A 26,538-nucleotide genomic window follows, 5' to 3' on the forward strand; every position below is an offset into this window, starting at 1 on the left:
GAATTGTTGCGTAAAATGAAATCAACCACTTTCCGCACACATCTAACATTTATTATGATATTCGATATGACATTTAAGTGCTTAGTCTTTATCCCTCGCGAAATGCAAGCGAGTTCAAGACATCTAGTGACTGAGTGTCCAGCAGAAAGGTGACAGAGAGATCAGAGGTGGCCGTGTTAATAAACAGGTTTCCTCTACACCTAAGAGGCGTTTTCCTTCTCCAAACACTATTGCTTTAATGTTGGCATGTATTTTTCCACTAAGCTCGCACTCCGAGCGTGCCTTTGGGGAAAGATGCTAACAAAATAAGTTGGAACACCTGTTTTGGAAAAGAAATTCATTGCAGCTAAAATCCTGCCTTCCCAGTCGTTTATTCACTCACAATAACATTTGCTTGCGACATGGAAACTGAGTGAACAACACGCCTTTCCTTTTGTCCTCGTTCAAGGAAAAGAAAAGGGCTTGTTGCTGTGAGAGTGAATCCTGTTCTAAACTCGAAGGAAAGTTTTTTTTTTTTTTAAGTTATGAACAAAAATAAAAACACATAATCCAGTCAATGCTTGTACGTACTGAAGAAGGAAGACTGTCGGGCAAAAATACTCACCATCAGGTAAAAATCTCGAGGGATGCATGTTATTAAAAATAGGTAACATAGTAAAATCGTTAATATAGATAACATATGTGAATAATAATCGAAAATAATAATAATGCAAATAATAATTTGTATAATAATACAAAGTTTTGTTTTAAATGCATTTGCAGATGGCTTTTCTAACCCAAATTTGCTAAAGAATTTTGATCAACACGTACAGTAAATAATCTCATTAATAGGTCAAACAGCTGCGCTGCTGTCATTTGCTCTGACAGCCCAAGAATGCTTTGGAATGAATGAGACCACTGAAATGTGCTTTGGAGGATTTTTCAATAGCGGATTTTTTTAGGATACCACAATTAATTACGTCTTGTATCACATTAACTGCTTGATTTATTTTACATGTAGGCTGGCATAATATAATTTGTGTTGTATCAATAAAGATGTTTTAATCATTCCTCACGACACTGTGCAGGGTCACTTCACATTTCGTTCAAACGAGCTGTCACACAACAAAATGCAGTGGCTTTAAACCACAAAAAAGAAGAGGGGAAATCTTTACATTTACTGAGGAAAACCAGTAATGTGCTGCGTTCTAAATACACTTTTTAATTTCAACAAAGAGCAGGAACAGCGACTACAGAAAAGCAGGTTAAGGCTTTGAGAAATCTGCTTACATGCTGAAGCACCTGATAGGATGGTGAGAAATCAACATTTGATTGGCTAATGGCTCTCTAAATAATGTGTCCAAATAATCCTATGGTTTTTTCTTCCATAAAGCAGATCTTTATTTTAGCGTGTTAATTTAAATCTATGAGCAAGACAGCTGTACATGCAAGTTAATTGGTAGCCCAATGTTCACATGTTCTACACAGAAACAGTGTAAATTTTCTGTGCGTAAATCAAATTTAGGATAGACAATATATTTCTGTTCTCTTCTATTACAGATACTGTTTTACATCAGTCAAATGTTCATTAAGATAGGGACTGATTATAAAATGCTGGTTATTTATATATCCTTGCCTTGGTCATAAAAGCACACATGATTGATACATGCCTTATTTTACAATAAGAACTTCCCATGCGTTTTGGGGATAATCTAACGGTTTTGTCCTAATAGGAAGAAGTCTATTTAACAGTATTCAGATGACAATAAGAACATGTCAAAGATTCTTCATCTGTTGACTGTGGAGGCTAGGAGGTGGGATCTAAAGTAAGAGCAAGGTCTTAAGTAGAAAGAACCCCATAGCTAAAAGACAACCTTGGCAAGCGAAACTATTTTCACGAACCCAGGCACGCACGAGGTCGAGGCTGCGGTCACTTCTCGGGGCCTGCATACCACATACAATGAATGTTGTGAGTTGGGTCTTATTTTTAAACATGGTGATGAAATATACTATGCGCATTTATGAATTGCATGATATTATAATATAGAAATAATACGAGAGTAATTAGAAATATATATATATATATATCGTATTTAATTTTCTGGAAAAAAATTAAAGTTGCATTGCAAGTGCACTTAATAGCACACATTGATGCGATTTATATTTTAAATGCATCATGCTGAGCATGCATCTACACTGAAGGAGTGTATACATTTCAGTCAGCACAAACAGCGCTTGTATATAATGTAAAGAATAACTTTAACAAAATCCACACAGAGAACATATTTTTGAAAAAGTGCATATCCTTACAGATATCCCACAAAGGTCCCCGTATCATTCGTTTTTGCTCGAGCGGAGTCTTCAACTTCACTTGTTTTGTATTCCTCTAAATCCAGCGGACTGCTCTTATTGGTAGGTGCGAGCGTTACATCACAATGATTATGACGCGCCGTCTTCCTGCTTCCTTCAGCCGCGTCTTAAAGTGAATCTTGTTGGTGCGAGCGCGCGCTCTCAGCCTCCTCCTGGCCGCGTGCGCTGAGACATACAGTTTTCATGCAGAGAGAGGAGCGGCGCACAAGAGCTCTTTCGCTATCTCACTCTCTTCGCTCTTGCTTGTCCCGAGAAATTACAATATTCATCACAGGGCGAACAACCCTCTGTATTTTCTGTTACACTACCGCGAAGAAGCTCAATTCGCTCTCATCTTCAGAGTAAGTAACCTTGTCATTTGCGCTGGCGCTGAGTTTTGTTCTACTACTGATGACTTTTCGTGTGATGCGCTGTATCGCTTTATCCTTCACGCTCTTCGGTTGCTGTTAACTTTATCATAAACCCGTGTCATTTTGAAGGGACTGTATCATTACGTTTGCCTTAAAGTAAGTATAAATACGCTCTTGTGATATTGCTTGAAGACTTTAGAGAGGCGACGCGCGTTCAGTTCTGAACTTGCCGTTTATTCCTCGCAATAGGACAGTCCGTTTCGTGTGGTGTTAATGCCGTTTTTACATTTTCTGTATCTTTATTACTTCCGTTTGCGTTTTGTCAGTCGTCTGTTGTTTATGACAATAACAAATTACCGCGTCATTTACATAGATGCGCTCGCAGAATCTGGCAAAATTAAAGGTTTCGATAGAATAGGATTTCCAAACTCTTGTCATAGGAGAATCTTTTAAGTTTCACGAAGAGCTTATTATTCATTAGCTGTTTAGAAAGCCTGTTATAGCTACTGCTTTAAAGAGCCGAGAAACAACGACAGTGAAGTGGAGAACCTATAATGTAATATCAATAACTTTTTTGATCTTCCAAACTGCCGACTTCAAAATAATGGTTCTTGATAAAACGATAGCTATTTGCTGAAACCAAGGTGTTACCAAGAACCATTAATGAACCTTTATTTTTAGGAGCGTTAGCTTATACTGAGCCTCTGACTTTTACTGCCACTCCAGCTTGACGCGTTACTTCATCATCATCATCATCCTCGTTTTCTGACGTGAAAGCCAGCTACATCAAAGCTTTGCTTCAGTTTACGGGTACATTGAAATCGTATGTTTAGGAAAGAATTGCCGGCGAATATAAATCCGTAAAGTCTGTTTCAGATGTTTAGTGTCAAAATGAATGTCACGCACGTGGTTGTTTCTAAAATATTTTAGGTTTGAGGTGCAGCGTATTACCATATTCCTCTTAGGGCAGGATTTTCGATAAGGGCTCCGAGGAGAAAAATATAGCCTATAAAACATAATTTTCTTAAAATTTTATGACATTTATGACTAGAACTAATCTTGAACTTTCTAACTAAGGATATTTAAAACAATATATAAATGTTAATGTTTCTGGAAAAAAAATTACTAAAGGTGTTACTCAAATCTAGCCTTTTTAGGGGTCTCTAGGTTGGGTGGGGGATTCTTGGGTCTTTAAAGGTTCAAAACGGCGATATCCGAGAACTTGCTGGTGACTAAATGTTTTGGCTATTTAATACAGCAACCGAATCGTGTGCGTTAACATATATAGCCTGTACGTTTTGAATTGAAGTTGAACAGCTTGAAATTTTTGGAGAGAAGAGGTGCGCATTGGAAGCAATGGCCGTGTGAGGTGAAAGACGTTTAAAACGAACAGATTTTGTGGTCTTTTTTAGCTTGTCAGGTTTTGTGACAGCAAAAGCAGCATTTCCGATTTGTTTCATATTGTTAATGTAAACTTATGACTATGTTAATCGGTGCGTCTTGAAGCATGTTTTTTAAGTTATAGGCTCTTATATGGTGTATATCAGAATATTAGATATTTGTTGTAGATATTTGCAAGCGGATAGCCTATTTGTCATGGGCGTGCTGGTCAATATGAAGACACTATCACATTAAATTACTGGACTTTTTCTTTTCCTTATAACATTTTATTTGTATGTCTGGAGGAAGTAGTCGCGTTATTTAATACCTGCTTAGCAAAGCTGTGCACTTTATGCTCAGTGTGAGATGAAATACTCTAGTCTATTTAAAGTGCGTTACATTCATAACGAGCAAAGTTACATGTTTGCCTTTTTAATATGCACGGAGAACTCATACTTATTATCATCTAATATCAGCGCCATGCATAATGTTGGCCAAACTTAAATCATCGTCAACTTGTAAAACTAGCTGTTATTATACTATATTATCCACAAAAGGGGTTTGCTTTGAATTCATTTGATCAACCGTAAACCAATTGTTTTTGTAAACCCAGAATTTAATTAATGAGGTGTATTATAGCCTACTTGTTGTATTATGATTGTTTTAATTAGATGAGGGAACATATATGCCTGCTAATCTCCAAAAGATAATATTAAGGCCGCTAAGTGAGCATACCTCAAAACTTACCAAAGTGAACAAAGCCTGCAAGTTGGCTGTGTGAGCACAATAGTGGCAGGACGTCTGGCTAAACAGAGCAGAGTGATTTTTAACTGGTTCTTACATGAGAATTAGTTTTGGTGTGCAACTCTGCACAGATTTGGGTATGACTTCCATTTTTTTTTTTTTTTTTTTTTTGAATAGATTATTCAAATAATTTGAATGACAAGTTTGTAACTGATTCTTATTATACTTTTTGCGGTCAACTTCTTTGTCAATTTTTATTTAGTATACTATAGACTGACTTCAAATATTTTTAATACATTCTGTGTTGTTCTCTAGAACATTAGTCTATTTCAAATTGCATTAAGCATTGGCCACAAGAAACTTGGAGACATATAAAGAAAATTATTCATCAGTCCTTTCTTTTTGGCTAGGTTCCCAGGGTTCTCGAGCTGTGCCCAGCTGACAGGCTTTCAAAGATGGCACAATAACAGTTCCAGTGATGCCTGACCATGACAGCACATCCCTCTTAAGCAGACAAACCAAGAGACGAAGAGTTGACATAGGAGTGAAGAGGACTGTTGGGCAAGCATCTGTGGTTTTCGCCCGAGCAAAAGCAACCTTTCTTAGTGCCATGAATCCCCACGGTTCCGAGCAGGATATTGAGTGTTCTGTGGTGCAGCACGCAGACGGCGAGAAGTCCAACGTGCTTCGCAAGCTGTTGAAGAGGGCAAACTCTTATGAAGACGCTATGATGCCCTTTCCGGGGGCAACCATCATCTCCCAGCTTCTGAAAAACAATTTGACCAAAAATGGAGGCAGTGAGCCTAATTTCCAGGGAAGTGGCCTCTCGAGCACCGGTTCAGAGATCCAGCAGGAGGATGCTTGCAGCAATTCCTCACGGGGCAGCCCTCAGGAGTGCCTTTCACCATTCAACAGGCCCTCCATGACCCAATTTGAAATGGAGAGGCTAACAGATGAGCATCTTAGGGCCAAACGAGCCCGGGTGGAGAACATCATCCGTGGGATGAGCCATTCTCCCAGCGTCACGCTCCGTGTAGGTGATAATGAGCGCGAGGGGGCAGCCCAGCCCCCAAGTCCTCGTGAGAACTACCGGGAAAACAAGCGCAAGCAGAAACTGCCACAGCAGCAGCAACAGAGTTTCCAGCAACTTGTCTCTGCGCGCAAAGAGCAGAAACACGAAGAACGCAGGCAACTGAAACTGCAGCTGGAGGACATGCAGAAGCAGCTCCGGCAACTGCAAGAGAAGTTCTACCAGATTTACGACAGCACTGACTCTGAGAACGATGAAGATGGAAACATCTCTGAAGATAGCATGCGTTCTGACAGAATGGACAATCGTGCCCGTGACTCTGTCCCAGATCGCTCCGACAATGAGATGTCTGATGTGGATCCGGGGCACTTCCTGGATCGAGCATGCGCACTTATTCGGGAGCAGACCATGGCGACAGATGGGGACAAACCCAAGCGTGATGGCTCACGAGGAAAGAACCAGGGACCAAACTCCATGCATGCAGAGGGCAAACAGCTAGCAGAGACACTAAAACAAGAGCTCAATACAGCAATGTCCCAAGTAGTGGACACCGTGGTGAAGGTCTTTGCGAAGCCTCCACGCCCAGTTCCTCAGGTTTTCCCACCCCTGCAGATGCCCCCTGATCGTTTCACAGTCAATGGAGAAAACCCAAACTTCCATACTGCCAACCAGCGCTTGCAATGTTTTGGTGATGTCATCATTCCTAATCCCCTGGACACTTTTTCTAGCATGCAGGTGCCCAACTCGAATGACCAAACGGAGGCCCTGCCTTTGGTAGTGAGAAAGAACTCCTCAGATCAGACTGGGTCTCTTCCCACACCTGGGGCTCACCACCATCACTCCCTGCACCCCTCACCCTTATCTTCCACAATGGGCTTTAGTCCTCCCTCTTTCCGCCATCCTTTCCCCCTTCCTCTAATGGGCTACCCTTTCCAGAGCCCCTTAGGTGCCCCAACAGGGCCTTACCCAGGAAAGGATAGGTCTTCTCCCGAGTCTCTGGATCTGTCCAGAGAGACCACCAGCCTACGGACCAAGATGTCGTCCAACCACCTCAGCCACCATCGTTCCATCTCACCAACACACCCAGGGAATGAAGGCTTGTCCTTGTCCCTCATCAAATCAGAATGCGGAGACCTTCAGGACATGTCTGACATCTCTCCATATTCAGGAAGTACAATATCCTTTCCAAAAAAAAAAGCATTTTATGATTATTGTGTTTTTATTTGTTTAGATAAAAAAAATTGATACAGCTCTGATGAGAGTGCTGATTAAATACCATATGAATGACAGACAGATCTTGAAAGACGTAAACTTAATTTCAATGAATCTCCATTAACTGGCACATTCGCAATCAGTGTTCCTCTAGTAGCCCAAAGATTAAAAAGAGCTCAGTGGATGGAGGCTTTTAAGTGTGCGTTATATGGAGAAGTGCTGAAAGGCCCCGCCGTGGCTAAGATACCTCCCATCTTCTCTGTTCTCACACTATCACAGGGAGACTCACAATAAAACCCTCTCTTTCATCACAGCGCATGCAAGACTTTGTACATAAATGCTCAAAGCAAATCATATTTCAAAGCCAGGAAGTAAAAGGACAAGTGGGATCCTTTGCTTAGAGGCCCTAGAAAGTTGTGTTAGAAGGATGGTAAAAGATCTCTGTCAGTGGAGGAGCGCTTCATTTAGTAGGATTTGTGCTCAGCTGGTGTCAACAGCAACAAGGGTAAAATGTCCCTACTGTTGAGCTTCGTAATTTTAAAAATTAATTCTCCCTTTTATTTCCTTTTATTTTACATTATATGCGAGTTCAAGAAAACAACAAAGCCCATTTCTTATGAACACCACCAGCTTGCTTTAGGTAAAGGTACACTGATAGCTGTTGCCTGGCAGTAGGTCTTTCTTTTTATCCTGTTTCTCTGGTGTGAACAGGTGTTTGCAGGTAGCTGCGTTTCTTTCATCCCTTTCCCTCTTTTTAACCTTTTGCCAAATGGCTACTAGATCTTTGATAAGCTTTGAATCAAGTCAAAATGAACAAAACCAAATCTTCAATATAAAGTATTAAACAGTAATTTTTGAATCTGAAGATTAAATATTAAATGATTTTGTTATTAAATAAATGATTACATTATTTATTACAATTAACTGGCAAAATAGTTCATCCTAACGACGCAAAGAGAATTCACCAAGTAAGCACTCTTCAGCTCAGAGAGAGTCTATTATTACTGTAAGTATACTTGCACACCTGCACAGTTGGGACCTGAACAACAACTTCTCAATATTTGCAAAATAGGGTGTTTAATCAAATATGAATTTCTATTCAAATTCTAGAAGAAACAAGCAGCCAATTATCTTCAGCCATGGGCAGCATGATCTTCCTTGTCACGTGCTCTCTTTGCATCTCAAGAAAAATAGCCTTGTTCAGTTTCCCCCATCATTTGCATATAGAGAGACCGAACAGCTCTGGCACAGGGCTGTTGTAAGAATGGGGTGGGGGTGGGCGGCAGGTGAAGCCAGTTTGCATGTCTAATATAGTAGACGAGGACAGAGGTTCATGGTTGCACTTGTTCCATGCTCAAGTGCTGAGGCAGCTATTGCACGTAGATTCAGGTTTCATCAATTAAAGCGAAGCAGAAAAACGTGCGCTATGAAGACATCACTCAGATCACTTTTCAAACTCGCTTGCCAAAGTGGTTTAATAAAAGACCTTCTCAATTTCAAAATCACTTTGCTGGTGGAATGACACAATTCGAGTCCGTTCTAATTTATATATTTTTATGTCAGAAGATTGTCAAGTGATTCACAAAAGTGTTTTTTTTTCAGCCGACAATCTGAAAACGCTTCCTATTCTAAGTAAGAGCTAAAGTCTCTGCTGTAGTACATTTGTTGCTCTAATCTTTCATATTGCTGAACAGATGTCTAGCATTAATTTATGGATTTAGCATCCCTATGTTCTTTTTCCCTCCTTTCTCTCCTTACACCTGGCTGTTGGATCACGTTTCACTAGTTATTGTCTCCCTTACATGCAACATGCTTAATACAAAACCAGACCTAAAAAAGCCTGATGATGCAGTGCATCTACGGTGGCGTTGTTTATGTAGTATCTCATTTGGCTATAAACCACAGCTGCCCCATTTTTCTCCTCCCCTGAAATACTTCATATTCATGTTTGCATTATGTCCTTCATTCATGTTGACTATGGGCCGGCTTGTCTTACACTGAGTGGGCCAGTGTTTACTCGATCTATTTTGTCATTTCACATATTTACGTATCCTAGAAACAGCTGTATTTTTCTTGGAAGCCAGGTCTACTTGTAGGAAATGTGCGTTAGTTGAGTCAATCCCCGTCGAGTCATCCTCAACACATTGTTCCCAAGATCTGTCACTGTTTGTTTTATTTAAAAGTAAATGTCTTGAATGTTAATGGCACTAAGTAATAAGATACCTGGGATTTATGAATGTTGTTAACAGAGCAGAGGAAGTGCAGAATAAACTGATATAATCATCGCTCTGTAAATACTGCGTAGAGATGGAACAGTAGCAACTGCGAACGCGTCCTAACTGCTTTCAATGTGCGACGCCCATTAGATTAAAGAGCATCTTAATGTGATTAATCTCTCTCTCGGAAAAAAGAAAACTATGAAGGTGTTTATCAGCCCTCTCGTTCCAGACTCCAACACGGCCTATTATTCGCTCCATTTCATGAAGAAGCACTTTTCAGAAGTGGCCCCGCTGCTTGGGCTTTTCCCTTCTCTTGGTTTTTAAATGAGCCTTTAGGTCCTTGAAAAATCTGACTTGTTGTGAAAAAGACATCTTAACTCTCTCTCTCCCTCCCTCTCTGTCATTCACTGCTGTTATTTGCTGTATGCATTATGACAGATGGTAGGAAAGAGAGTAATGCTCTTTTGGTCTTCCCTATCAGCCTAATGGAGGTCACCTAGGGTTCTCCTCCTCTCTTGGCAGAAGGAACACGTCAATCTACATACACACCATTATTAAAGAGGCTCACTGTTGGAAATTGCACAGACAGTAAATTTTTAGTGTTCCTTACATGTAGATGCATTTATTGTTGTTCTTGTAACTTGCGACTGCTCCAGTGCTTATCGTTTTACATAACACACAGTGAGGTACCGTATTCGATGCGAGCTGCCATGACGGTGCCATGCTTTATAGTGAAGGGGGGGCGAGTGCTGGGTGAGCCTCTTAATTGACCTTGTGGGGGCCCATTGATTTAGCCCCACATGCATCTTCATTTTTGATAAATTATAAAGCCGTTAATTTGCAGAGGAAATGGCTGGGCCAGTCTGGAGCGCAGATGTGGCTAAAGCCGGCCTAACTGGCAGAGCGGGGGCCGTGCCAGGAGGCTCAGGGTGGAGGGTTGGGGGTTGGGGCTAATTGTAATGGGTAGATGGCTCTGGTTAGCCACGGTCTCTCCTGGGACCCCCTCAGCTGCCCTCTGTTTACCAATCTAGAGGGCAGTGCCACCTCCAGATAAATAGCGCTTTTATTGGGATAAGCAGACGTTTATTGACTTGCAATGCTACATTGACTGGGACTCTGTAGGTGTTAAAATGAAGTAGTCAGAATACGAGAATAATTAGGGATAGTTTGCAATGGTGTAATTATTAGCTTTTTGATAAATACATGAAAGATTTAATGTTGGCTTATATTATGTTTATATATAGTTTTATATATTTATTTAATATTAAGCCATCGTCAAGAAATACAATTGTGGTTTACTACTGGTGAATGTCTAAAATAATTCTATTTTAAAAAATTTCCTTGACCTTCGAATTTCAAATCCAAGAGGGGCTTTCTCCGAACCATCTAAAGAAGGCCAAGCTGATGTTCTTCTACACACGCTACCCCAGCTCCAACATGCTGAAGATGTTCTTCTCAGACGTGAAGGTGAGTTCACTGTTGACTGTTAACTATGTCGTGTGAAGTAGCGCTGTCCCACTAGTCCAGATGGGTCCTAAACAGACGGCCGGCTCCCCTACCCCTCCAACCCCCAATTAAAATAACTGGCCTTAATCTCCGAGAGGAGAACAACATGGCATAGCACAAGTCCCACTTTCCCTTTTACTCACTTACGCTTTCATTTTAAACACTGATCGTGAGATTAAATTTTTTACCTTTTTTTAGGGGGGGTCACACCACTACAGACAACTAGTCTCTGTTTCTGCTAACTTGTCGGGACGATAATTTCCGAGAGTTCCCATCCCCGACTGATCTGTGGAAGTGGGAGGCAGAGGGTGATAAGAGCTGAGAAAATTAGAGGTTCGGCAAAAACGAACAAACGAAAGCGGGAGGGGAAGGGGAGGAGGAGGGAGACAACAAACAAAATGGAGCACAACAACACAAACAAAACAATGGCAGCGATTGTCTTTTATTTACAACTTAATTTGTTGTTGATGCGTCATACAGGGAGCATACGGAGGAGAAATAATGTGACAGATTCAGGCCACATTATTTAAATGAGGAGAGCAGGGTCCTCTCACTCCCAGCTGCCCCTGTGCCGGGTCCAGGGTGACCACCTCATCCTCACACACATGCTTCTGTTGCATCCATCTAAATCTGCCAGCAGCTTAATACTCATGAGAACGTACTGCCATTCACCGCTCGCTGTTAGCATTTATGCTTTGATAGGGAATGATATAATATCTAGAAAATAATATGAATGTAATATTTGAGAAAGCTGATTTGTTGACAGACAGTCCTTTGTAAATTTGTAACCTAAGAACTTCTTCTAATTTTGTACCTTAATTTTCAGCCACAAAAGAGAAAGTTAATCAAAGCCTTAAATTAAAGACGGCCCAATTATAATTCCCCTTTAGACAAGGCGGTGAAATTCTGTACACATTAAATTAACATTTTGCAAAACAAGGTCAGTGTCCTGGGAGAGATGGTTTTTCAGGGCTGCTTAAGCAGACGGGAACAATGGGTGGCATGTGTTTGTTGGATCAACTAGTATGTATGTAAGGGAATTAAGCATAAATTACTGACTAATTACGGCTGTATAAGCCCACAAAAGTTACAGGAATTAGTGATTAAAGACGTTTAGGCACCATAATGATGGGATCTAAATAGGAAATAATGACTGTGGGAAATAGGTTGATTTGACAACTGTTTTACCTAAATTGTCTGTAATCGGATGAAAAAAAAAAAAACCTTCTGCCTTTATAGAGCAACTATTTAATGGCCTAATTAAGCAAAAATGTAGAATTAACGCTCTCTTTTTGAAAAGTACTGTAAATGTTTAATAAAATACAAATTATTAAAATTTGTTATTAAATAATATTTATAATTTATTTATAATTTAATCAAATACAAATTATTACATTAAAAAATAGCAAAAAATACATCTTACATTAATAGTGAATTGTATATTTGTAATAAGCTTAAGACAAAAAACATAAATGAAAAAAATTGAAAAACATACCTTTTTACTTAAATGTTTTTAATGCTATATACACACACACACAGAGTCAGTGCTGTACAGTCTGCTGTTACAGTACATGTACTAAGGCTAAAAGTGTGAGTCAAAGAGAATTTGACTTTAACCATGATGGTGATGATAGATTGTAACTCAGTCAGGAAGAGGAAGCTGCTTCTTACAGGTAGTGCGGCAGCGAGCAAGAACATTTCCTACTTATGACTTCACAGTGAGCCAGTGGTCATAAAGAGATTAATACAGCCTCCCTTCACAGGAAAGCTACAGGAAACTGTGACAATCCACTGATTTTAGCTCTTATGTAATGGATAATACTTTTGTCTCTCCTCAATATCTCTTTTTCACAGTTGTTCCTTGAATTGTTATCTGTTATCATATTTGTCACACAGAGTATTATAGGGCACACTCACTATGCTTGTGATGGGTCATTATCCTAATGTGATTTACTGCCAAACTACCATGTTCATCCTTTACACCTCGCTCGCCCCCCGTATTTCTTCCCAATTTAATCAACATAAATGTCATATGGCATATTCACATCATGGAGAGGTGGTCCACTGGGCTGGTTACAGTAGCCTTTGAGGGCTAAATAAGTGAGGGACAAAGGTTAAGAGGAGTATTAGCAGGAAGTTTGTGTGACACTGATTATGAGCAGTCAAAGCAAGTATGAGCGGGGGTTATGTCACCCCGAAAGGGTCGAGGCGTATATGTTTCAGCAGGACAGCTCCAGTAAGGTCAACCGTAGGTCAGGGGAATTATTTTAGCTGCTCAGACTTTGTCACCAGGCTGCCTGACTGCCTTTAAACATACAGCATACCATGTACCATTAACAGCAGAATATCAAGTAACCTACTGGGGCACTTAGCTTACTTCCCCCTTTAGAGCTCAACTTTTCCCAGATTCACAATCTAAGTGCATGCTGTGTGTGAGGGGGGAGACTTAAAATGCACAGACCCCCGTATAAGTAGCGTCCCCACCAGGCGTGTGTGAAAGCCTGTATTGTCCATAGCTAACAGAGGAAACGTGCGGAGTGACAGGTCAAGTCTTCCCCCGGTGTCTTGGAAAGAGCGGATCTCTGTCACCAGAGGAATAATCTTTCACAGGCCCGTGAGCAAGAGTGTGTGAAACGCTCTCGCTCCCGTACGCTGTTCTCTGAGTCAACTGCTGCCCGGACACATCACAGGCATCAGGCTGATTTGTTTTATGAATCTTTTGAGCGTGATCATTGAATATATAAGGTTTTTTGTGGGGGTAGAGAATAACAGGATGAGGTGTCCCATGGGAAGCATCGAGTTTGGTGTTCTTAGAACAGCACTGGAAATGATAGAATAATAGATTTTATTTTTTTTAAATGAAACTAGTGTGTTTGTGCGGGTGCAGATTTTTACATATACATACAGAAGCATCTTGCTGGTTCATCTTGCTGATCAAAGCATGTGCAAGTGGATTGTGATTGCAACTAAAAAAAGTAAATAAATCCTAAATAAAATCCTAATAAAGTTGCGCAGTTACTATAGTTAAAAATGACATGCTCAAGTCAAAATTCCTTCTAGACACCTTCATCAAAAAAAGTGACGTTCATTAGTCATCATGCTTGGATTATTTAAAATAAATATTTTATATTTTCATAAAATATTGTAAATATATAAAATTATTTTTTAGAAAAATATTTATAAAAGTAAATATTATAGCTAATATTATTTGACATTTTAATTTATAAAAAAGTATATTTTTTACAATTCAGTATCAAAACAATGTATTTGTTTATAATAATAATAATCTAATAATTAATAATAATTTAATTAATTCAAATTTATATGTATGCCACTTTCATAATACGTTTCATAATATTTTTTATGAAATACCAATGAAAGTCCTCACTCACGTGGTGCTCTAAACAAAATTATTATTATTATTATTTATTTATTTATTTATTTATTCATTTATGACTGTACATTTCATAATACATTTCATAATACATGCTTGTTTCAAAGTAGCTTCACAAAAAATGCATGTTGAAATGTACAGTCATAAATGAATAAATAAATAAATAATAATAATAATAATTTTGTTTAGAGCACCACGTGAGTGAGGACTTTCATTGGTGCTCCTAAAAAAATATAGGTGCATAAAATTATACCATGTCAACACTTTAAAAACTTTTTTAAAAGTTACTTGTAAAATTTAAGAGCTCGACTCAGAATGGAAAAAAAACTTATTGTTCAAAACAACCCGTCTCACTTTCTCTCCCACAATCCCATAGAGACAAATGAGTGTTTGCAAGTGTTTTTTGTGCTACGACGTATCATTTAGTGTTTCGTTCCATGGGGTGGCTGAGAGCTGAGAGAGCTAGACTGGTGATTTTTGTTTGACAAGCAGATGACATGATCCTTAATTGCTGAGTTGTCACGTTCCAGCAACGCGGCTCCATTGTCCCCCGAATCTCTGGTATTTCTATTCGGCAACAATGCTTTTTAAATCTCCCTTTATACAGCGCTGCCAAACGATGTCATGCGGACTTACTTTTCTGCGCTATCCATTATGTCATCCACTAGCCATTCTAGAAAAAAAATCCCCCCCTCTCTCGCCTTTTATCCGTCTCTTCTGCAAGGCCCACTCATATGAGACAATGTCTTATGACAATAGAAGAGCCTAATCTCCATGTCAAAGCAATTTTCATTCCCCAGTGAGCAGTCTGCTATCATTTTGTAATGTTTTGTTTCTTATTCTAAAAGAATTAAGGGGGTGGTGGGGGGCTGGAGTAAGTCGTCATGGGGGCCGGGGGTCCTTATCTCAGTGTCTGGAAATTTGGACAGTGCATTTCGCTCTGCAGATAAAGCGGAAAAAAGAAGCCCCTCGAGTTCAGTAGATCCTAATAGGTTTAACGTCTATTGAAACGGGGGTAAGCGAGAGATCAGATAGCCTTGCTTCTTTGGTTGTTCTTTTTTTCGCCTTTCTTTCTTTCTTTTCAACCCCTGTTCTTGCTCGCTGTTAGGCTGAAAGAAGGCAGAGGCGACAAACAGGCCAAATGGGTAATTCCTGGATAGGTTAAGTACATGTTTGAACTTCTGCAGACTGATGCCTCGGGATGATGACTTAATCATTTTCTGCTGAATTATGGGAGAAGAACTCTCACGGTGGCACGGTAATTATGTTCTTGACTGGCCTTTTGGGGAAACCTATCAGCCCGTCGTGGCTTCTGACTCTTTCTCCGACTCAGATTCCCTGCTATGATTTCTCGTACGCGTCAATATCTTAAATTTGCAAGCATGGAGACAAGTTTCTACACGGTAATTACATCTACCCTCGGAAAACATGGCCTCCCTCCCCCCTCTTTGTTCCTTGTCCTTCCTCTTTTTTTTTTCTCCTCATGCTCGATCTCTCTCTCCTCAGCTGTCATCTAAACAGAGGCCTGCATGTTCTCATGGCCACAGATAGATAAGTGCTCGCTGTTGATTTTTGATTAATGCTCTTTGAGGGTATGGAAGGGGAGGCAAAGGCAATGAAGGCTTGATGAACATCCATAATGACAAAAGGCAGGAGGCTGCATGTCAGAGCAGCCAACAGAAAGCCCGCTGGATTTATAGCTTTTAAGTTGGCTACATTCAACTCAGCTGTCCTGTACATTCACACTCTTGGCAGCCGTAGCTTTCGTGCACACACATGAACATAGACGTAGCTGCGCACACACAGAAAGGACCAAAGGCTGTCGCACAGGTCATTTGCTGAGGTCATGGGGCAAGTACACAGGGCACACAGAGTACTGTGTATTTACTGGTCTAGGTCTAGGCGCTCCAAATATAGCTCCCACAACAGCGTACGAAGGCCAGCTTTGAGCTGCCGAGCTGAACTATTCAACTACTTGTTGCAAGGTTTTTATGTCATTTAGATTTCTTCACTTAATCATTTACTTCACTCGATTATTAATGTGGGAAAAAAAACCTGAGGCATGTCAGAATTAACTCGGCTACTTGATATGTAAATTTGCCATTACTGCATTACGGGCTATTGACACAATTATAATTTCATCTACTCAACCCCGAACTGTTTGCATTTGCGCACAACAGCAAATATCCGCACCGACCGTGTAAGCCTTGTTGGAGGGAAAAAAACACCCCCTGACCAATCTGTCTCGGCTACGGGTTTGTTTGCTTACCCATCATCCTCAAGGACAATGTGAAGTAAACACGTTTGTAGAAACAAATGTCTTATCTGTTGTCCTGACATTTAAGGGTCTCACTGGCTAACCAGATTAGAGGTTAGTCACACCTGATTTTATTAGTTTTCAGTAAAAACAGATTGAAATTGTGGGAACCTTTTGGTATAAGTTTTTCCTGAAGAAAAGAAAAATTTAATAATAACAGATTATATATTCTTTAATTTAATTGTATTTTTCCATAACTTTTTAGTGTGCTTTTTATAAAAACCAATAAAACAAGTGAGACTAACATTAAATCTGGTAAACCAGTGGGTCCCTTAAATGTATTACCTGAAGGAAATTGTTGCTTTTTTATTCTTGTGATATTTTTCATTTAAATAGCTTGAGTATGAGTGTAAGGAAAATGCATATTATCAACAATTATCAAAATCCTTTTTTTTCTTATTAATAAATAAATAATTTATATCTACTGATGAGCACAAAGGCACTATGTAAATATCAAATGCATTTCTCTGTGCTGAACCTACAGCAACAAAAATGACAACAAGTGTTTCTCTTTTTTTCCTCCCACTCTCTCTCTCTCTCAAAGTTCAACCGCTGCATCACATCTCAGCTGATCAAGTGGTTCAGCAACTTCCGTGAGTTCTACTACATCCAGATGGAGAAATTCGCTCGGCAGGCCATCAACGACGGCGTGACAGGGGTAGAAGAGCTGAGCGTGAGCCGGGACTGCGAGCTTTACCGGGCTCTTAACATGCACTACAACAAGGCCAACGATTTTGAGGTGAGCCCTCGTCCGTTACCTCTGTTTCACACTACTGCATTCACCTTATCAGGCCACACTGTATTATGATGTGAAATTCACAGTGATGCATAAGGTATTACTTTGAATCCTTTCCATTAATGTTAGCACAGTTCAAAGCTTTAAAATTAATACAGCTAAATGATCTCTTTATATGATTAGACAATGAATGGCAAGCTGTTCATCCCATAAACCCCACCCCCACACTCCCCCTGCTCGCCGTACTCCTGGGGTAAAGTGAACAAGAATTTTTTTTTTCTCTCTTTTTTTTGGCCGAAACACAGTCATGCATCTGTCTGTTTGATGAGGCAAACAGGGAGCGATGCTTCAGGCCCAAGTGTCCTTGTCAAATACAATTTGCAGAGCTCACATTTACCGCTCAGCTCACTATCAATATCTGCCCACTGGGACTCTGGTCATTCAAACACTATTCTTACAACATCATCATCATTTAGCTGACTATTAGCAAAAATCTGCCCCCGTCCCCCTCCCCTCCCCTCGCTTTCATTTAGATCAGGTCAAAGCCAAGGTTTATTGTGATTGCAGGTACAGAGAACACACGTGCCACACCTTTCGTGACCAGGAAGATATTTAGGGACACGATCCCTATTTTCATATATAAATGCAAAATTTGCATGGCTGTGGAAGAAAGTGCAGGGCACCATGAATAAGACTGTTGTTGGTAGAGAAGTCGAACCGAGGGAGAGATTGTTTTGCATATCAAGAGCCACAAAGGCTGTACAGGTGTACAAGCAGGACGGCCTGAAAGACTTTCCCAAATGCTCATTTTCCATGCAAGGAAAACTCGATCTTTAATGCAAATTTCAGCGCCCTAGTCTGTTCCTTTTTTCCTACCGGCCCGACTCGCCTCACGTCGCGTCTCTTCTAGCGTGCGACGACATCCCACAGCAAGTCTGTGCCGCAGAGAGAGGTCACACAACCTTTAGCGGTGCAAAGGGACACTTCATGCTGAGGCTTTTTTGTACTAAATTTTCTCTTCTCCACCTGTCAGACTGCGAGGCATGAAACTGGAACCCTCGCCGATTCAGCAAGTCGCTCTTTCTGCCAAATTTAGCATCATCAAAGTTCCACCTTGCTAGCTCCTCCTGAATGAATATACCCTCTGTTGTGCTGATCGTTTGATGTTAATCTAGTCTGTCAATGTGCACCAGTAATGTGCTTCCTCCTCCTTTGAGACTTTCTTTTTTGTAGTTGGGCCCTGTCATTTCTCTCTCCCTCTCTTTCATTGCACTTCCTTTCGCTGCCTTGTGTCTTTTATCCTCTTCGAATGTACTCACCCCTCACTTTCCCATTACAAACTTTTTAATGACATAATTGTCACATTCCTCATGGTGGAATGAGCAAAGGCCATAATTAAAGGAGCTTCATTAATTACCTTCAATGCACTTGGTGTGTTTTGCTCACCAAGCTTGCTGTTTTCTTTCAAGTTGTTTATCCTTCATTCGGCTCCTCCTCTATCGCGCTGTCTCGAAACGCCATCGTTTCTCTCCTAATTACTGCTCTGTTTGTCTTAGCTGGACAATGGCACAAATGAACACAATCAAGGACATTTGCATAGACACAGCTTATGATGTCGGGACCCTGAAAGGCTCCAAAAAAAAACAAAAAAAAAACAAGAGAAACCCCCTTTCTCATCTTTTCTCCCAAACAGAGCCGCCAGCAATGTGGTAAGTGTTATCTCTTCGCTGAAGGGGTTTCTCTATGTACAAAGCAGATATGATCAAGCCTAACAGGCCTGCTTAACTGTTGTCTGTGAACATCATTTGTTTATCCTGCGTAGCTAAATGAACACATTAGAATGATATTTTATTAAAAGGGTTGTTCACATGAACATGAAAATTTGGTCACTATTTTCTCTCTCCATATCTTTGCAAACTTGTATACTGTTACTTTTTCCCCATGGAACCCAAATAGAGCAACTACAATTCATTCGTAGGATACAAAAAAAGGCAACATTAAGGTTGTCCATATGGCTTGTCTGATATATTCATAGTCTTCTGAAGTCTCATGATAGCTTTGTGTGGGGAAAAAAAATGAATTTACGGTGCTATTCATGAAAAATCTTAACATTTGCAATTATTAAATCTTAAATTTAAAAAATGAAAATTGTCAGTGCTTAATAATTTAACTCCTCATTTAAAGCTATTTATTGTATGGCTACTAAAGACATGGACTATTACACCAAAACTCGTCTGGACCACTTTATGGTGTTTTTAAAGCTGAACTGATCTTACATGGAAAAGAGCTGCATAAACATTCTACAAAACTTCTTTTTTTGTGGTTCACTAAAAAACAAACAGCATAGGGGTTTGGAAAAACAGGAGTGTGAAAAATATTTGGTGAACAAATCCTTTAAAATTCAAAGAAAAGTTACAGAGCATTTAATCGTTCAAAGTGAACACCTGTTAAATATTGCAGCACAGTTATGCATTGTTAGCCAAAGTGGCGTTTCCTAGCCCTGTAATTGTGGCATCTGGTTCTCAGGAGCCGTCTTCACACTTACTGTATCACATCACAGGCACCATTGAAGAGTTCTAAGAGGGGTGGGGTCCACGGGCTCCACTGGGATAAGGAGACATTTTTATGACAGCTCTGGGAAGGTCTCATCTTTCGGCCACAAAATAGTTCAAGGCTCTTCTGTCAAAACCCCCTGAGTGTCCTCCCCCCCAACTTGCCCCAGACCCGCCTTGTCTTCAGTCCTTGTACCCTCCTCCCACGAACCGGCTGAGGAGAGCATAGAGGAGGCTTAGTCTCTCGCTCTCTTTCTTTGGTCCCTGTGATCTCTGAGCCTTTTTGAAAAAGTGTTGGTGGCCATATCCACAGCACACTCACACAGACCTCCTTTGACTTCAAGAGTTCTCGTCTTGGTATCTTCAGGCTATCAGGTGTCTGTGGCTGTTATCACACTGAGTGAATGAAACTTCGAGACTTTGTTTGTTTCTCACTCACATATGTGTTTTGTTTATGTGGTGAAATTTCAAGGTTAAAAAGATACCGTTATAGTTGAGGGAATACTTAAAGGTGAAGTGTGCAATTTCTGCGCCGCTAGCGTCAACAAATGGAACTGCAAAATTAATGGCTTTAATTAACAAACTCTCTCCTCGCCTGCCATTGGTCGGTCAAACTGATTGTCCCCATCCACAACACATGCTATTGGTTGATCCAACGTTGCTGTTGTCGGGCTGTGCAAACAAACAGAACCAGTGTTTATACTTTTAGAAAAAAAATTAAATTCTAAGGCTTACTTAAAATTTCATATTAAGGTAGAATATTATATTAAAAATTCCACACTTAACATTACAATATCCACAAGTAAAGCACATAATGTAAATGATGCAATATAAGATGTTGTGACCAGCAACACTCTCCCCCTCGAAAAAGATCAATCATCCAACATCCAACACGTCCCCCTCTTCTCCAGGTTTCTCTTCCCTTTTGTTTCTTCTCTCCTCTCCTCTTGTCCATGCCTGGTGTGACCTACCCCAAAGGCCTTCATTATTAATTGTCCTTTGGAGACAGGGAAAAGTTCAAAGACTGTGCGGATGGTCCCTTTACTGCGACCGTCTATTGTCTAACATTCATCTCCCTTTACCCTTGTTCCAGGAGTGTATTATCTCCCCTGCCTCATGAGAAAAGAAGGTTATCAATAAGAGCGTAGAGAGCTGCCATCGTGACTGCCAGGAGGTCCTGGCCTCCCAAGTCCACACACAGCTCCCCCACAGAGGGCTAGTTTACTGTTGTTTATCTTTGAGCTGCTAGCTTGTGCCACGCTACACTAGCACATCTTAGGATCGGGCTCTGGTTTCACTTCTTCCTCTCTGACCTCACACTGACCTGCAGTGTGATCTGCCAGCTCACCTCACGCTCCCATTATAACGACACTCAAAGCTACAGAGGGTGCTATAAGATAGTGGTGGATGTTTAAAGGACACATTATGGATGGTTTAACTTGACCTTACAGTTTTAACCCCTTAACATCATTTTTTTCTGGGGAAAAGCAAAAAAAGTGTTTAGCATTTCATGTTTTTTTCTCTACAGGCCACTAGCATCAACATACTAAAGGACTGTTTTCATCACAGAGCCACTGTGTTTACGCTTTTAGAGGAAATCAACTTACAAATGGCTTACTTATGGTTATCCCTGCAACTTAAAAAAACAATTAACCTCACACATGCACATATAATGCTATTTAATGTTCAAATTAAATTAGTAATACTTCAGTTATATGCGTTTATCATGTATGCCCTGATTTGAAAGCACAGATAACCATGTCCAACAATAGATTAAAATTCTTGTGACATTTAACCTGCATCCAATATGCAGCAAAAGTATATAAAATATCTGCTTGAATGAAACTGAAGACAAAGTCGGACTTGATGCCCCATTGTGTGGCAGGCGCACATGCAGCTGGGATGGCACCCCTCACAATAAGTGTTCTGTGGTAAACCCTTAGCCCGTCATGTGATATCAAGAGTCACTGTGGTCAGATGATGCAGACTATTGTCTTCAAGGGCTCTTGGGTCACAATCATCTTCCTCTGTCTAATTAGATCATACTGTCTGATGGACTGACACTTACAATTACAGGATAAAAACTACTCTTTTTACAAATAAAAGATAATTTGAAAACATGTATTACTAATAATACAAATAGGATATAAAAATACTTCTATGCTTTAATATCAAGTACAATTGGTTAAGCGGTATGCTGCTAACAAGCTCTTATGCTCAGTGTTGAATCAATTCATCACTGGAAAGCTGACAGATAGGAGACTATAATGCATTTCCTCTTTTTTCACTACCGCTTTGCTATAAATGCCACGCTAGGCAGCTCCCCGTCACACTGTACGTCCCCAGCCAAACGTAATAGAGCTCTATGAAAACAAACACCCATCATATTAGCTTAGTTATTACCATGTTTCACGTCAGAGGACCTCCTGTAATCTAGTTATAGGACGACACTTGGGTTCTGTTCCCATTGCGGTCGCTGATAGAATAAGCCTCACACTCTTTATGTCTTTATTGAATGCACTTTAGGCAATATTTTAAAATTAGACTGGCAGATAGTGTGTTTAACAATATTCGGGTTTGACAAAAATATTTTTTTCTTTCACCTGCCATTTAAGGGAATATCCGTTCCCGTATCTCTGTTGATGAGATCACTCGCAGGGGCTGTGTGATTTCTTCTCATGCGGCTCTTGTGGGAACTGAACTTCCTCAGCGTGTTGGTTAATCATTAGTGGAGGTGACTTGGAGAACGCTACAGTACTGCACATTACATCCAATGGCCTTGACTGTACTTACCAAGGGACAGCTTAAGCGCTGCCATCAAATCTGCATTAAAGACTTATCTTTTGTTCGTTACTAGCACAAATAGCAACATCAACAAGGAGATTTAATTTAATAATTCATAATGGAAGGTGCAATGAAAACACACCTACTTTATACTGCTTCGCTTACCAAACACAAAGAGTTTTTTCAGCCTAACTGTCTGGTGATGGCAGTTTAGAGGGACTTAAAGCCAAACTGCTGTAGGCACTCTATATTGTATATTACTCAGAGAAACAGAGACAGAAATTAGATAAGAGTGTGTGATGCTTTCAGGCAATGTTTTTTTTCCAGACAAAATGACTTATTAATGGTCACTAAGTTGCACAGAGGGACCAAGCCCTGCAGTCTTTAGCACCAGCCAAAGAAAACTACTACACACACACACACACACACACACACACACACACACACACGCACATACAGAATAAATCATAGATGTAGTACATACTGTTCAAGTTTAATTCTTCCCCTCATGCAGTAAATCTAATATGAGTGTTTGATTTAACTAAGAATGTATTGACTGCATATCAAACCTGCTCAAGAACATCTTTTACACTACAAAAAATATTTTAGTATCTGTATCTTGTTTTCCAGTAAAAATATGAAAATAGTTTAAAATAGTTACTTTTTGTCTTGTTTTATGCATAAACCTCAAAACATTTAGTTGGATTTATGCTTAAAAGTTGGGATACACAATTTATTGTTACCATATTGATTATTGGCTCAAATTCTACATTTCTTTTATTGGTTTTAGATTATGTTGGATATTTAACTGTAGATGTTCATTTCCAGTACTTTTACATTTTTATTACCTTTGCCACCATCTAACACTTAAAGTTAATCTTTAAAACACAAATAATTTATTTAAAATGTTAAATGTTAACTTTAACAAATTTCACAATGATTATATATTTTTTCAAATTGTACATTAGAAAGTTTTATTTTTAATTTATTTAGGCAAAACAGTAAAGATTTTATTAACCACCATTTATTGGTCATCAGCCATAGAAATAATTATAGGCTTATCGATAACAGCCGCAATTTTACTATCAGTCAGAAACAAAATGATGTTATTTCAATATATGTTCTCTAAAAACAAGTCTTATATAAACTTTGCTTCAAATAACTTTTGTTGTTCAGACATTTTCTTTACTGGAAATCAAGACAAAAACTGATTAAGAGAAAGATTTTTGCAGTATATAAAATACTGTCAAGTGAGGGGTTTTTTTTCGGATTAAGAACATGGGATGAACTTGACCGTGTCCCACCAACAAACATCACATGCTTCCTGCCCTAAAGTGTGACATTGTGGTGCTGAATATCCACTTCCTTTAATTGCCTCTCAGCGTTAAGTGCTGCCTGCCATGGGCTGGAATTCTGTTGTCATGAAGGGACCTGTGACAGAACATAAACAGGGCGTTAAGTAGCTTCTAAAGGGCCTGCAAGCTCGCTGGAACTCCTTCCTCCTACAGATAAGTTCCTGAAGTGGCACAAACTGAGAAACACCTGCCGGTGCCAGTGCCAGTCTTTATGGCTCCCTACAAATAGCTTTTGATGGAAAGTTCTTCCATGGACTAGACAGGCCTTCTTTTTTTCCGCCCAGACTCCTTCCATGTTCTCCCCTGTCACCTTGTGTGCAGTCTGCTCAGTGACACCACTGGTGATTATGTCATTATTTTGCTCCAGGGGGTTCAAACACATCTGTAGCACTCGTGCACAGCTTTCTCCAAACACTGGCACATCTCCCACCCAACTGCCCTGTCTCTGTCTCCCTCCCTCTTCTCTTCATTAGTCTCGGTGCCAGATCCTTTCTTCAGCCAGACAAGAAAGACCCAACTCCAAGCTGCCTTTCTCCTCCTCCTGCCTGCTCCAGTCCTTAGGCCATTCTGTCCTCCCTCTACCCCCTCCTTCTCCTCCAGATGTCCCTCTTTCTCTCTTTCCCTCCCTCAAACACTCTCTTCTTTCATGGGGTTCAACTGCAATTTGAGACAAATGACTTCATAACCTTTAGCCCAAGCAGGTTTGAACCCAGACCCTCCTCTAGGTCAGGGACCTAATGCCCCTGAATTTGAAGTGCACATGTCATTGTGGCATTGTTTGCTTTAGTAAATGCAATGATATAGAAGGGTGAAAGGACATCGTGCTCATATGGCGAATCAGATTTGGCATAATAAACAGTCTTCATTAAAGGAATAGTTCAACAAAAATTATACATTTACTAGTCCCTTTTCAATGAAATCGCAATGCATTCAAGCTGCAAAAAGATATCATAAAAGTGTGAATACAATGCATCTGACAATTCTGTGTGACAAACAGAATAAATTATAAGCCATTGTTCACAGAATAACCATTCTGTAATATGGAGAACCAGACCAGTGCGATTTGAACTGAATCAACTTTACATTGAAAAGATCTGTCCCGAAAGATTTCTTTGTGGTACTTTTTTTTTACTTAAAGTGTTCTCCTTTTGTGTTTCAACAAGAAAAAAGCGAGTAAATAATGGCAGTTTTTTTTTTGTTTTGTTTTTTGGCTGAGCAATTCTTTTTATAATGCTTGTTTCGTATTCTGTGAGAAAAAAACTAACCAGGGAATGACCTTATTTAAAGGTGAGCGCAAATATATCCACTCACGCACACACTCACTATGTGCCAGCGTGCCTTGAGAAATGGGCATATGGTGCTTGCTCAAAGTTTTCTTAAGTATGAAAAATAGTTTTCATCAAGGCCAATGCAGAATCAGCAGCAGTACGCGTATGTTTGTACAGCATTTGCAGTGAGAACCTAGGCCTGCTTCAAGGTTGTCGGGACAGTTTGTGGAGCTCAGTTGCATCACAGTGGGTTTTGAAACAATCTTTATCAGAGAGGGAAACATGCAATCTGTTTGCCTGATTGACACTCCAGCCAAGAGTTTATCAAACTGCAAGGTTTTGCTTTCTATGTGCTATTGATTAGCTGGAGCCGAATGTCCAGCGTTCAGTGTAACGTTTCGCATTCAACGGGATGTTGTTCTTTTGAAGTTCAATCTAGCTCCCGGACAAGCAGTGATAGAGAGAAACTGAGAGCGAGTGGGTGGGAGGCGAGTGGGGTGGACTCTTATGCTTTCAGCCCCCTGGCCTTGAGACTTGTTTGCTCTCTGTCAATCCATTATCTCCTTAAAAAAAACTCCTGAAATAGTCTGAAGTATTTAGATGTTATATTTATTGAGATATGTACCAGTAGTGAAAGGGAAGTGTTCACTTCTCAGATTAAAGTTTGAGATAGGGAAATGATGGTTACGATGAAGCATGTTAAGAGGAGAACAACTGCACACTCACTTAAACATGTTTATTAACCAACGTTTCGGCTAGGAGCCTTTTTCAAGGTATAATTTCACAAACATGGAGACCAGTATAAGTAACAAAGATAATTATACACAGCTGATGAAGAAGTATGAACTGAGAGCGACAGGCAGTCCTTGGAATAGAAATTAGTGAAAAAAAGAGTTATTTACATAGTTTTATTATTATTATGATTATTATTTGTGCTGCATGATCATTAGATTATATATTGACTTAATTTCATTAATAATAATGCTGCATCATTAGCAATGAATGTAAATGTTTTTAGACTTGTGAGACTTGTTTCAACAATCTCTGAGAAATCTTACTGGCCAGCAGGTGAATTTATCACCTTTGACTGGACGGCTTGGCTTGAGCAAATACAAGCAGTGAGATACACCAGCTCCAAACAGAGGCAATATCAAACAGGAGCCGCAAAGAAATGGAAAGTAGACTCTTCCCCTTTAATGATTAACTCTGGTGAGGAAACCAGGACTTTCTTCCCAAGAAGAAACTCTTAGCAGGGACAGAGAGTGGACCTGGGCTTTCAGTTCCCCATGCTGTGGCATTTTGAGATACAGAAGTTTCACAGACCGTGTCTTCATCTGCGGTT

At 39.9% G+C, this 26,538-nt stretch overlaps 1 protein-coding gene across 3 annotated transcripts in view; it reads left to right on the forward strand.

Annotated features, from left to right (window-relative positions):
- Positions 1-1,856: 1,856 nt before the first annotated feature.
- Positions 1,857-26,538, forward strand: part of LOC306850067 (prospero homeobox protein 1-like) — a 35,009-nt gene continuing 10,327 nt past the window's right edge. For 2 of the 3 annotated variants that reach the window (XM_079385494.1, XM_079385496.1), the window contains exons 1-4: positions 2,487-2,690; positions 5,234-7,028; positions 10,643-10,751; positions 17,046-17,240. In XM_079385494.1, coding sequence (XP_079241620.1) covers positions 5,302-7,028; positions 10,643-10,751; positions 17,046-17,240 — 2,031 coding nt within the window. In that variant the 5' untranslated portion in view covers positions 2,487-2,690; positions 5,234-5,301. Of the gene's footprint in view, positions 1,949-2,486; positions 2,691-5,233; positions 7,029-10,642; positions 10,752-17,045; positions 17,241-26,538 lie in introns of those variants that run through there. The other variant, XM_079385495.1, reaches the window with a different exon arrangement.

The sequence above is a fragment of the Barbus barbus genome (genome assembly GCF_936440315.1).
Source record: "Barbus barbus genome assembly, chromosome: 30".
NCBI classification, from domain to species: domain Eukaryota; kingdom Metazoa; phylum Chordata; class Actinopteri; order Cypriniformes; family Cyprinidae; genus Barbus; species Barbus barbus.